Source organism: Pollicipes pollicipes, unplaced genomic scaffold (genome assembly GCF_011947565.3).
Source record: "Pollicipes pollicipes isolate AB1234 unplaced genomic scaffold, Ppol_2.1 Scaffold_3447;HRSCAF=4054_pilon_pilon_pilon, whole genome shotgun sequence".
Lineage (NCBI taxonomy): Eukaryota > Metazoa > Arthropoda > Thecostraca > Pollicipedomorpha > Pollicipedidae > Pollicipes > Pollicipes pollicipes.
Window position 1 is genome coordinate 34,958,459 of NW_023596297.1, and position 12,426 is coordinate 34,970,884.

At 48.1% G+C, this 12,426-nt stretch overlaps 1 protein-coding gene across 1 annotated transcript in view; it reads left to right on the forward strand.

The window, feature by feature from the left end:
• The first annotated feature begins 1,186 nt into the window (after positions 1-1,186).
• The window catches only part of LOC119092491 (gamma-aminobutyric acid receptor subunit beta), a 53,734-nt gene continuing 42,494 nt past the window's right edge, over positions 1,187-12,426 (forward strand). The window contains exon 1 of the mRNA XM_037215452.1: positions 1,187-1,219. Coding sequence (XP_037071347.1) covers positions 1,203-1,219 — 17 coding nt within the window. The 5' untranslated portion in view covers positions 1,187-1,202. The remainder of the gene's footprint in view (positions 1,220-12,426) is intronic.

Consider the following 12,426-nt stretch of genomic DNA (forward strand, 5'->3'; position numbering starts at 1 on the left):
ATGGCTATACTGACCCTCAAAATAAAGAAAGTGTTTTATCCCCGCTTTGGTCCCTTGTTTCTTACAGTTAGTGGGACCTCCAACCCAATCCCCGACTTTAAGTATGAGCCGGACATGAAACGAGGTGCACCCCTGAGGAAAGAGAGGATAGAGGGAGAGAGAGAGACAGAGAGAGAGAGAGAGAGAGAGAGAAAGAGAGGGAGAGAGAGAGGGAGGGAGGAGGAGGGAGGGAGGAGAGGGAGTGATAGAGGCGGAAATGGAGAGGGAGAGAGAGAAAAAAGCGAGAAAGAGAGCGAGAGACGGAGAGAGAGAGACAGAAAGAGACAGAGACAGAGACAGAGACAGAAACAGAGACAGAGATGAAGTGAGAAGGAAGTAGGAAGGAGACATAAAAATTGTGAGAGGGGAGAGGACAAGAAAGCAAAAGGAAAGGGGAGGAGAGCAAGGAAGAGAGAGGAGGAGAGAATGCATGTCTGTAAGTGAGATAGACCCAGCAACCGACAAAACAGGGAGTGAATGACCCGAATAGCTACTTCCTCCGTCGCTGCCTGTGTCGCTCTGCCTTGACCTCGTCATGGTAGGTCGTTGGTGAGCGGCGGCCAGCCGGCACCGCAAGAGATGCGGATGGTCAAACCACGCTTGCGTTGGAGCTTTTCCGCCAGTGCAGAAGTCACCTCAGCGTCGGGCTGTTGCCTGGGCTCAGTGAATGCCGGGACGTCCGGTGCAATAATCCGCCGGAAAGGTGCATACGTGGTAGTGACTTACAGCCACACCAGCACAGCTGTATCCCCAAACAAACGGTTGTCTGAGTCTGCTTCCCACCCGCCGCACCTTTCCGACCTAGCCCCAGCGACCCCACCCGCCCGACACGGGGTCCGGCCGAGCAGCGCGGGCGGGCACCTGCCGACTCCGGCAGAGACGGCGGCGGCGGCGGCGGCGGCGAGACAACATCTCGGGCCGAATTTCACGCCGGCATTGATCAGGATTTCTGCGCAGCCGGCGCCGCCGCTCTCGGCCGGCGGCCGGCGCCGTATCGACCGTCTCCGCCAATCGGTGTCGGGCGGCCGGCGCGAGCGGCGGCCGGCGCGGCTTCCGATGGCCGCGCAGCGCTGAGCGGCCGCATGGCGCGTACCGGCGCCGTCCTCGTCTGGCTGTGCGGCACGGCGCTGCTGCCGGCCGCCAGTGAGCTGCCCTCCCGCACCATGTCGACGCCGCGCCCGTGAGTACCGCGCGCGTCACCGGCCGCCACGAGCGTCACGGGAACGGCAGCGGCGCACGTGACGACGGCTGCGGCCGATATGACACGCGGGAAAGGGTTGAGGGGGGGGGGGGGTGAGGGGAATGAAGGGTGGGACGGACTTTGGGTGGGGAACTGAGGATGGGACCGGGTAGGGGAGGACTCGACGGAGGGCTGGGAGGAGCAAGGGAGACTGTCATGGTTAATGAGGACGAATGAATGCTGTCTGGCGAAGGACGGCATAAGGACAAACGTAGCAGTGAGGTTAACAGAAGAACTGTCCGAAAACCTTCAGGAGGCTGGGAAGGAGAACTGCTGCCAGTGCGCGACGGACGGGGAGTAATCCGGATCGGCCGGGTGCAGGAATGTCAACACTGCAGATTCTGTCATGCGGCTGGCGGATATGAGAGCCGCACCAAAGCAATCTGCGAGAAATGGGTGCGCGACTGGGAGTTCCGTCTGGACCGGCGTCAGCTCTGTTGAAGATCGGCTCTGTGATGGCTGCTGCTTTGAGAATCAAAGGAATGTGTAGATGACATTTTTTCGGTCCGATAAGGGGGATACGAGCATGCAAGGATAGTTTTAAGGACATCATTATTTTTTATTAGGAATGCCCCCACAGAGAGTAGAAATAACACTTAAAAAGGAATGAGTTTTAAGCCAAGGAAGAAGAGAGTGGTTGGAAGGAACGAATAATAGAACGTGAGTTAGAGAGGAAGCTTCGGGCGAACTGAGTGAGAACAAGGGAGATAAAGAGAGAGAGGTATGAGAGGGGTGAAGAGAAAAAGGAAAAGAGGGAGAGAGGGAAATGGCGAGAAAGGAAGTGACAGAGACGGTCAGAAATAGAGAGGGAGAGAGAGAGAGAGGGAGAGAGGGAGAGAGAGAGGGAGAGCAAGAGAGAGAGAGGGAGAGAGGGAGAGACGTCTTAAATATGGTCACTGAGCCTCCCTTTTGCAGTTCCCAGACGCCTTCCCTTCAGCCCAGACGCCTCACAGCGAAAATCAGGAAATGGGGGAGGTCACGCGCATCAATACTGAAATGTGCAATGGGCTGTGAAGTACCCGTACTGAGTTAAATTGTTAATAAGATGGGTTACAAATCCTTCCTACATTACGTCATTTCCACCGTATATCAGTCACAGGCTTCCTTTTGTAATGCAGTTTCCGAGCACTCTCGTACCCATTTGCAATAGGAAGCAGTGTAGCAGCCGTCCCAGTCCTACGGCATAACCCAGTCACCCACGAGGGATGGGCACCGATGGGTGTGTGGGAGTCCGACGGCCAGCCTCGCTTTTTTAGTATCACATCCTTCATTTCAGTGAACGAAGAGAATGCGCACTTCCGGGCAAGTTTTCAGGAGGAGGATTTAAACTCCATGCTCCGCATTATTCATTTGGGTTATTCTATTTACTGAGACAAATGTCAAAGAGTCGGCATTCTTCCATTTGCCGGGCCGTACAGCGACGGCACCACCATTACACCAGTACATCATGTGAGGCTTTGATCATGTCAGGTTTGCGCCGTGTTTGTGACTGTACTGTGCCTCCTTGGAGGTACTTTTACCAATTTGTTTTGGGGGACGTTGGGGACGAGCTGTTGGTATGATTGGAGTCTTTTTTCTGACTTTGTCATTGGGGGTTTGTATCACACCCAGCTGTTCAGGCTTAATGGCGTCGCTGCCTCTCGCGCTGGTTAAAAGGGAGGGTACCGCGGGGAAACCCCGTACCTCCAGTTTCCCGACTCGCTGCTTAACCATTGCAGTACTGGTACCCGATTTTTGAACTGTGGTGTTTATTTCGTCTGGGTTGGTTGTTTGGATTATGCTAATCATGTCATCCAGTCCGATTTTAATTGATTTTCGAAGCCTCGAAACCTGGAAAATAATTGTAAATGCTGGCCTCGAATGACGAATCTTGCAGTGTATTATAGTGTGCTTCACTTGCACAATATGCGTATATTATGAGAAGCAGTATAAACTCCATCCTCAAATGCCTCTCCAGCTTAACTGGCACGTTAGAATATTGCTTAGAAGCATATGGCTCAAAGTCCCCAAAACCAACCAAAACCCATCTTTAAAATACCTGCTTCTGACCATGGTACCTCAATAATGCTGCAAGGCATGGCTGACACAATATGTTTAGGCAAATAAATTTAAAGGGTGATCAAAATAAACCAGACGTTTGACATATCTAATTATACAGCAGAAGTCATGAAACAGTTTTGTCTTCATTAGGCAATATATTTTATATATACATATACATATGTATATATATATATATATATATATATATATATATATATATTGAAATGTATTAATATGTTCCATGACAATGATAATATACGTTGCAGTTATTAATTAAGACGCATTTTGAATCAAACTTATTCAAGGACCTTATCCAAAAATATAAATGGTATCATGTATGCATGCGTTTATTTTCGACTTTGTGAGCCAGGATCATGACAGGAAACTTATTTTATATCACCAAACGGCTAGAGCGTACGTTATTGTTGTACGATAATTTCAATTCAATTGAACACTTAGCATGCCTTCTATTGCACAAGCAGTGGACCATCTTAGAATTCGGCTATTTTAAGGTAAAGCCAGCAGCCCATATTTGCATCGCGTTGTCTTATGATACTTATATGCAGGGGTGGAAAGGGTTTTGGCTTACCGGAAATGGTCGGTGACACAAACTGACGCTTTGGAAGGCAAGTGGTGACAAGATTGCAAAAATGGAAACAAATCACAACAGGTCAGACCATATTACAACAGTCCATCCCAGCCAGACGAAATTTGAAGCTTAGTATTGACCTGTTCTTGCTAACGCTTGTAGCGTGAGCATACGTACAGTGCATGTCGAAAACGCTGACGTTTCTCTGCATGAGCAAGTTGAGCCACAAGCAACTGCCAAACGTAGTAGTATTAAGCAGGATAATTTCTGGCTTATCAGTGGTGAAACAGTGCTTTTCCAGTGCCCCTCAGATCAATGCTTTTCACAGATTTTTTAGTCAGGATTCAATTCACACACTTAACAGCATAAAGTACTAAATAACTAGGCGTATTACTAGTCGTAAGAATCGTGGCTGAGCACAACATCTTGCGGCAAACGAGGTCATTGTGCTACGCAGAGTTTTAAAGCGTCGTGCCATTTGAGACGGATGGGCTTGAATGCTCGCCGCGCGGCAATGAATTGAATTCCTTGCAAGGCTGTGGACTGCGGATTGTTGTGTTCATGTCGTGAGAATCTGACTGGCCAGAAGAACGAAGCTAATCGCCAGCTTTTAAGGAATATCCTAACAAATCCCACCGATCCAGGAGGGTTGTTATTCGTGGATACCTGAGCTGTAGCTCCAGAGGTAAACGGAGGACGTTGGAGCGACACATGTCAAAGATTCATCCGGGGCTTTCTGCTGTTGAGAGTAGCAGACAGTGGTTTTGAGGTAAAGGACTGAGCATCACTCTTGTAGGCCTCTCACATCGCCCGCTGCACCTCTGGTTTAGCGTACTGATCGGTGGGCACGCGTAAGATAAAACGCTTTTTTTTCTCGTCACATTGCATATGAAACTGAATGAGGGTGGTAGAGGAGCTTAAAAATGTCGTTTGCATCTGTTGGTAGGAATATTGCATGGGCTTTGCTCTAAATGACTGGGATCATGTTGGTGGGTGTAAGGTCTGCACCGGTAATGATTATGCGAATACAGTGAAGATTGCCTGCGCACCCAGGTGATTGTACGATGGCGTCGCAAAACCAAGAGGGATATTGTTTTCAGGAGCTTGTAAAACCATGTTGTCGGTAAATGTACGGCTACAGGGATGCAGTTTTGCAAAATACGTAAGGGTGAGGGAGGGGGCAGGAGAGGAAATAGCTGAGCAACGAAAAATGATTGATAAAAAATTATAACTAACAATAGGAAACTACATCCCTGAATAGAGGTACAATCCTCCCCCCCCCCCCCATAACTGAAAAGGAGCCTACACGCCTCTGGGCTGTGTTCGTTAAATGTCCCCGTATCTGATGATATTGCTGGTTTAGTCTCAAGCATCATTTAGTGTTTTATGGCCAGAAAATGATGCTCTGGCGCAAAAAATCAGCCGATAGCACATTTTTTCCTAGAGACCAAAATGTGCCTCCTTAAAAAAGTATCCAAGGTGAGTGATGATAGATAAGTGGTAAAACGTAGCAGGATAAAGTGAAAATGACGTGCGTAACCTAAGTTGATGTCTGTGTACATTTTAGTTTTGGCAGCATTGTTTTTTTGTGATTTCATATGATTTTACGAACAGTTATAAGGCCTAGCGCAGATAGCACCGTCCTTTCAGCTGTCTGAAAGATCTTTAAACTAAACTTTACGTCAATGTAGGGTCCTAAAAGGTCTCTATGTGACACTGTAAAAGGATCAAAGACCCAATGACACCTCCCAAAAATTATACAGAAAATCTAAGATCATACAAAATCCTTCCGTATCATATCAACGGATCCTGAATTCCAGAAGGTCCTTCAGCGAAGTTCAAAAACCACCCTAGATATAGAACACGCGAGATCCAGGACTCGGGTTGCAGTCTATTTCCGAGTTCAGGTACATGTCTGAATAACACTCGCTGTAAAGTACAAACAAAGAAGCACGGACGTATTATTCAGCTTGAGTCACGTAGCCTCGGATAGCTTGTTTGCGTTGCACACCCCGTCGCGCGATCGACCATGGCGGTTATACAGTCAGGGATCGTTGTCGTTTACGTCAAGACAGGGGCAGCATGTCGCGGCTATATCATGCTGGTCTTACCAACCACGAAAAGTCTGCCGTCAAGTGTACTGAATTCTTCCGTGTACAGGTACACCAGGTTTACCAGTGAGCACACGCATCGTTAGGCAACTATCCCCAAAAATCTGGAGAGGGGCTGTTTTGGTGCCAACGAAGGCAGCGGGCACTGGTCACATACTGGTGGGAGCAGGCACAGTCGTCTTCAAGCGTGGCTTGGTACTGGTGGGAGCAGGCACAGTCGTCTTCAAGCGTGGCTTGGTTGCTTTGATACCACGTTGCCCCAGTTCAGTGCGATCCAATAAACCGTATTGCATGGAGAACGTTTTATCACGCGGTTAGTTTTCACGAAAAGGCCTGCGGTGATGAAGGTTTCCAGGCCTTCATTTGGGGACTTTAACATCCCCGAGGGTCTTACGCCCACGGCGTTGGGCCTTTGGATGCTGGCGAGGCCAATGATCGTAAGAAGATCGAGACGATTCACCTGCCCAACGTATTGTTACCAGCTATGTGAATATTGTTATGGCAAACGAGGTTATGGCAAATTGTGACACTGACATGACAAATATTGTTATGGCAAGTATTATGTTACTCACAAATAAAACTCCTATGTCCCCAGTGTCCCTATTGTTAGGCATGCAGTACTTACAATACATACAGGGCTTGCTTGTAGTACTTAGAGTGTACAGGGCTTACAAACCTGAACCTTCATAGAAACATTCTAAAAGCTTGAATGACTAAAAAAAAAGCTGTTCAATGCATTAATCTGTCATGAGAACGGCTATGATGACGTTTTCGTTTCGTTACATTTACAGTTATATGGGTTTGATAGCATCCAATTTGTAGTTTGTACATACGGCTATTTAGTTGTCTTATATCACCACAACCACTTCAACTAGGTACTAATCAGCTACGTTTTTACACCACTATGCAACACACCAAGTGTTTTTAAAAAGCTCTCTGCTGCCCAGAATTGCTTTTACATGCGTCTGGGTACATTTCATACGTAGTTAGGCATATAGGATATGTCTGTAGCGCACATGTGTGTGAATGTTGCCACACACTCTGTGCAAACTTTCCATTGTTCTGGCCCTCGTCGGGCTCTCTCGCTAGACACGCGCGCTGAATAAACCGAACAAACGTCCGCTATTTCAAAAATTTGGTCATGATGCTAAAGGACGAAGATTTGGAAGTTCGTGGCTGCTGTTGAATTTAGCTCATTAACCTTTAGGTCATTAAGAACTCGCGTCGAATTATTATTCCCATCAAGTTCCGGGTCAAAGTTCAAGCTTGTGATCGGAATTTTTCACATCCGGCAGGGCCTGAAATTGAGCTCCTAGCTAGTTGGCCAATTTCGATTGCCGCTTGGCATGCGTTCTATAATTAGGCCCGGGGTCGACTATTAATTGCATTCATTAAGCAGATTCCTGACCATCGCATGGGAAAATGGGAATATCAGATGCACTAATGCGGCTATTTGTGTCGAAGTTCATCGAATAAACCAGTCTGTTCAACCGTCGGAAGCATCTTGTGATTAAGGGTTTAATAATTGTATACGCTCAACAGGGGTGGCGATCCAAATTACATATCACGTGTACAATTAGCTCACGCATGGTAATGAAGTACAGAGTCGTCATTTAGGCTACTGTAAGAGCGGACATCACAAGTTCTTGGGGCCTGAGGGTATATGTTCTCAAAGTCTATGTTTTTTTCCTTACGGTGTCAGTTATTGGGGTTCCAAGACACCAAATGTCACATGAGGGACATCAATGAGGCCCGTGCCCGTGGTGCCCAAAGAGGTGCACAGTTTTACCGATTAGCTACATCTGGGACAGATGCCAGTGCAGGAAACGGACGCTACGACTCCTCTTAAAACATTGAGTCGACCTCCGACAGCCACCCGGGCGATCAAGAACTCACGCTGCTTACTTTCCTCACTTTCGGCGCGAAGCTGGGAAAAGACAGCTCAGCCGACTTTTCCTGGGGCTAATAGACAAAATAAGGTAGTGAGCTTTGTCAAAGTGTTATCCTTATTTCAAAATTGTGTATGGATTATAGCAGATCATCAAAACAATTAAAATGGATCCTGGTTCCCAGAAGGTCGCCAGGTGTACCAAGTCAGTACCTAAACGCATCATTGAAGAACTGCTGTGGGTACGGAAAAAAGCTTTGTCATGTAGCGCGGTTAGACACATGTAGACCCCAATTGTGTTGCAGGTAACTGTATTTTCGGGGGGGAATTATCACTTTCACGACGCCAGAAGTGCTCACTAAGACATGGCAGCGATTGCGGACAATACCTCCCTCCTTCCTTTCCAGCCATCCACGAATGATTAGAAGGGGCTCCAATGGTGTTTTTGGCGTTGTAGATGATATTCGTTTCATGCGGAGGCTGAAAGCATTAGATAGACTGGCCCAACATGAGAGAATGAGAGATTACTGAGGCTATGTACTTCTCTCACTGCAGAGCATACATACAGGGACTCTCCTGGTGGAAGGCATACGTTTCCTGCTGGCTAGCCAGTGGGCTTAAACGGCCCAGGTTGCTGGTTGCAATGCTAGCGGTGAGGGTTTGGTGATGCTGACGGCTCCTGACGTTTGTTTCATGCGTTGCAGTCCGGTTCGACGGCTTTCCGCAGAGTTCGGATACGTTGAATAGCATTTTGTCAGAATGTGAAATTGTAAGCTCTTATGTTATGCATGACAAAAAGAGTGAAGGCCAAGAGTCACAATTTCATTGTAATTCCAGAAAAGGTACAGATCATGTTGTTTGATTACATGCCAAAACATGTTAAACGCACACGCAAAGTTGATTTCTTTTAGGCAATTGCAATGGAAGAATGCCACAAAAAAGACATTTCACATATAGAAAATGAGCTACTGAGGATGAATTTTAAAAAGCTGTCTTTTCAATGTGCCTTGGACGCGCCGGGTATAGACGCATACCGTATTTTTAACACAATTTCCACAAAGAGTTGGCAACATTCCTTGAAATCCTGTTTATCATAGTCAGGCATCGAGGCAAGGATAACTCTCCGTTATGCTTATGTCGGAAAAGCATGAAAACATCATTTGTCTAAGGTTTCGCCGAATCAACAGCATTTCGCCATCCATATTTTGCTATTCTAGGTGTGCTCTGTTTTTTTGTGCTGATCGTTACACATTGTGTGAATAACACGCCGTTGATCCGTATCTCATTTATCTGGATTCGGCAGATCATTCTCACGTGATGAATGCGGTGATGACGGCGACCTGATGACAAAGATGATCGGCAAACAACAGCTGACGCATGCGACGCCTCAAGAGCGGTCGTTAGACCCAGGGACGCAGTCAGAATTCTCTTAAAGGGAGGAGGGCGGTGGTAATACGTTCAGCAAGAACACATAACGCTCAATTTGTATTTTCTGGCAGGATTTTCCATGGCCAAAAATAAAAAATGCATACCTGAGAGATGGGGCCATCGCCCCCCCCCCCCCTCGGCTGCGTCTCATGCGTGATCAGACCGTTACCCCCGGTTGTGTCCATTACTCCATTCTCGCATGCTTCCCTCACGTGCTTCGCTTGCACACCAACAGTTGGCCTCTAATTAATCTCAAAGACCATTTGGAGCGGACCACGGCCAGCCACATTGAGCTCGTCTCTTTTTCACCCAACTTTTCGCGCACGCGAGTGGCCGCGTCGTCTCTATGGCAACGGCCGCGATGCATCGCCGCCGCGGCGCCGGCGGTCGGTTGGCTCGTTGCCACGCTCGTCGACATCTCCAGCGCGCCCATCGCCGCCCCGCCGCCACCCGAAGAAAGGTCGCCGGACGCCGACGAGTCGAGCGGGTCATTTTCCCGTCGGTCGCGTCGCTTGTAAGGCGCGCGCCGTGAACGCCGTGTACGCGGCGGCGCGCTGTCGATGCCGACAATCGCGTGAGTGGGGTGATCGACTGGAACGACGGTGGCACGCAGACCCAGCTGTGTGGCTGCACGACGGGCCCAGTGGCGGACAGGGATCAGTGCACGGATGGGCGGCAGTGTCGCTTTGGAGAGAGCGGGGCAGAGGGTGAGGCAAGGCAGGAATTCGCACTTGCATTGTGTATGACTCGAAGACATAGGAGACGGATGAGGTGCGATTATGCCACAGTGGCCGATCTTAGATGCTTGATTGATAAAAGCGCTTGCTAGCAGAAAAATACACATTAAGTTGTATTTGGGTGAGAAAGTGCACAACCCTAAGAACCATAGACATCTAATACCCCTAGATCGGTAACACCTATGTTAAATTACCAGCAGCCGAGTATAAATAAACAGAAAATGCATAAGCTGTAAAATGGTAGGCTGACAGGCAAAGTGGACAAACTGGGGTAAACCGGGCGAGTTACGGGCAACCTAACCCGACGGTTCTCTTCATAAAACGCACGCGTTATTCAGCCGAAATCAATACCTCATTTGCTTGCGCTTAAAGATGTTGAGCCCATACATCGGCCGCTTACCCTATACAGTGTGGGTTTAGTTTAATGCCATGCACAGTCTCCGTCTTTGCCGACCACACACTCTGGGCATAACCGTTTCGGTCTAGCGGTATTAGATATATCTGCTTTTAGATGCATAATGGCCTGTGGTAAGTATCCGCTTCTAGCATGTAACGTCACTGGAGCATCTTATTGAGTCGTGAGAGCAGCAAGCTGTATGCATGGCAAATACTGGGAATGTCACACACACTGCGCAATAGTGGTTCTTGATCCATGGATTTAATGCAGCAAACCATTTCATGCTAAGTTCACAAACAGCAACGTCACACGACTGGCAAGCTTAACATGACATGTACGGCCTTGAGGAAGGTCAATTCGGGCAATGTTTGCGTGTGACTGTCATCAAAACGCTGTTGAAAAATGTTGGTCGGCAAACCAACAAGCACGAGTGCCACACAAAAGTACATTAACATTGTAGTGGAAGCTTCCGCCGAGACACTTGTCACAACACTTGTCTTGTTCACATTTACGTGCGAAGCCTTCACGCTAGCAATTCTGTTGCGATTATTGCTAAATAATTGCGGGTGTTTGCGCATGTCACGTCTCAATTGGGGTTGGGTCGTAGTGCTATTTTTCCGGAATCCTGGGTGTCATTAGTCATTTGCTCATTTGCTTGTCAGGATGTGCTACATGTGAAGCTAGTACCCTTGCCGAGGCTTTCGCTTTCGAATAGCATACAATTTGCCATTTCAAAAAAGGATTCCGGAAAAAGGCCAGGTGCTACGCTCCCAGAAGCTCGACAAAATTGTTCCTAGCCCACTTTTCGGACCGGCGATCGTTAGACTTCGCATCTTCGTTTTCTTGAACCTGCTTTGTCCCGTCTTGTCCTATCCTGTCAGGAGCTTGATTATATCTGTGGACTACTCCTCTGTGGTGGCTATCTAACGGTCACACAAGATGGCCACTCCCTGCCACATATCACCTGATCGAGGACAATCTGTCTTTCGGGGAGCAATAAGTTATTCCGTGTCACGGCTAGCACATCCAAGAAGCCGTGGAGTTATGCTGTGATTTCTGGGCAGCCGGTTCAAAGGACCTGAACTTACGCCGTCTGGAAAGACGAGAAGTTTCGTCATATGCTACCCGGTTGGCTGGGCAAGACTGTCTGTTGTCTGGTGCTAACATGGAAATGACGTTTATTCGAAATGGTCTGAATGGACATAAGGAGCTGAACCACCAAATCAAACCGAACCGTGACCGAAACGGTGTCTGCTACCGTCATGCTGCCCCGCTGGACCGCCGAGCTGGGCGGCGCAGTCTACAGAGACACGCCGTTTTGTTCGATTCCCAACGCGGGCAGTGTTCTCCCTGCTGCACACGGAAAATGTTCTGTATCCCGCGTACTCCAAACGGTGCATTCCAAGGCATTAATGACGTCACATGGAGCATTTCGGTACGACTGCGAGGCCTCCATGGGGCTGCGAGCGCGGCATTTGCCAGGGTAGAACATAGCCGTTGAGTCCATTGTCCACACCGCCTGGTCCCGATGCAAATGTTGCAAATGCGCTGTGATGGACCTGGTATTTGGAAGGAAATTAAGAGGTAAGCGGCATGCTGCGGTCAAGTTCTCGCCCAGGTTGGGTTCTCACTACTCTCAATACAACATTTGGTCCTGCTGCCGTTTCACCTTTTGTTCCGGGATAGATAGTCTTCAAGATCGCTTAAACTACTCGCTTGGCTTCTGGCTGATCCATGGGGGATAACGAAAATGAATGAAGATGAAAATTGGCAAATCAGTGAAAAAACAACATCCATACTTAGATCTGTTAGTTTTTTGGGAGCACTGCGTTACAGCAGCACCAGGAGGAAGAACAAGCCCACGTACAAAAGGAACAAAACGACAAACAAATATCAACGAAATCTGTCTTGACTTATTTATGGCTATCACAATCCACAGTGTAATATCAACAAAGCG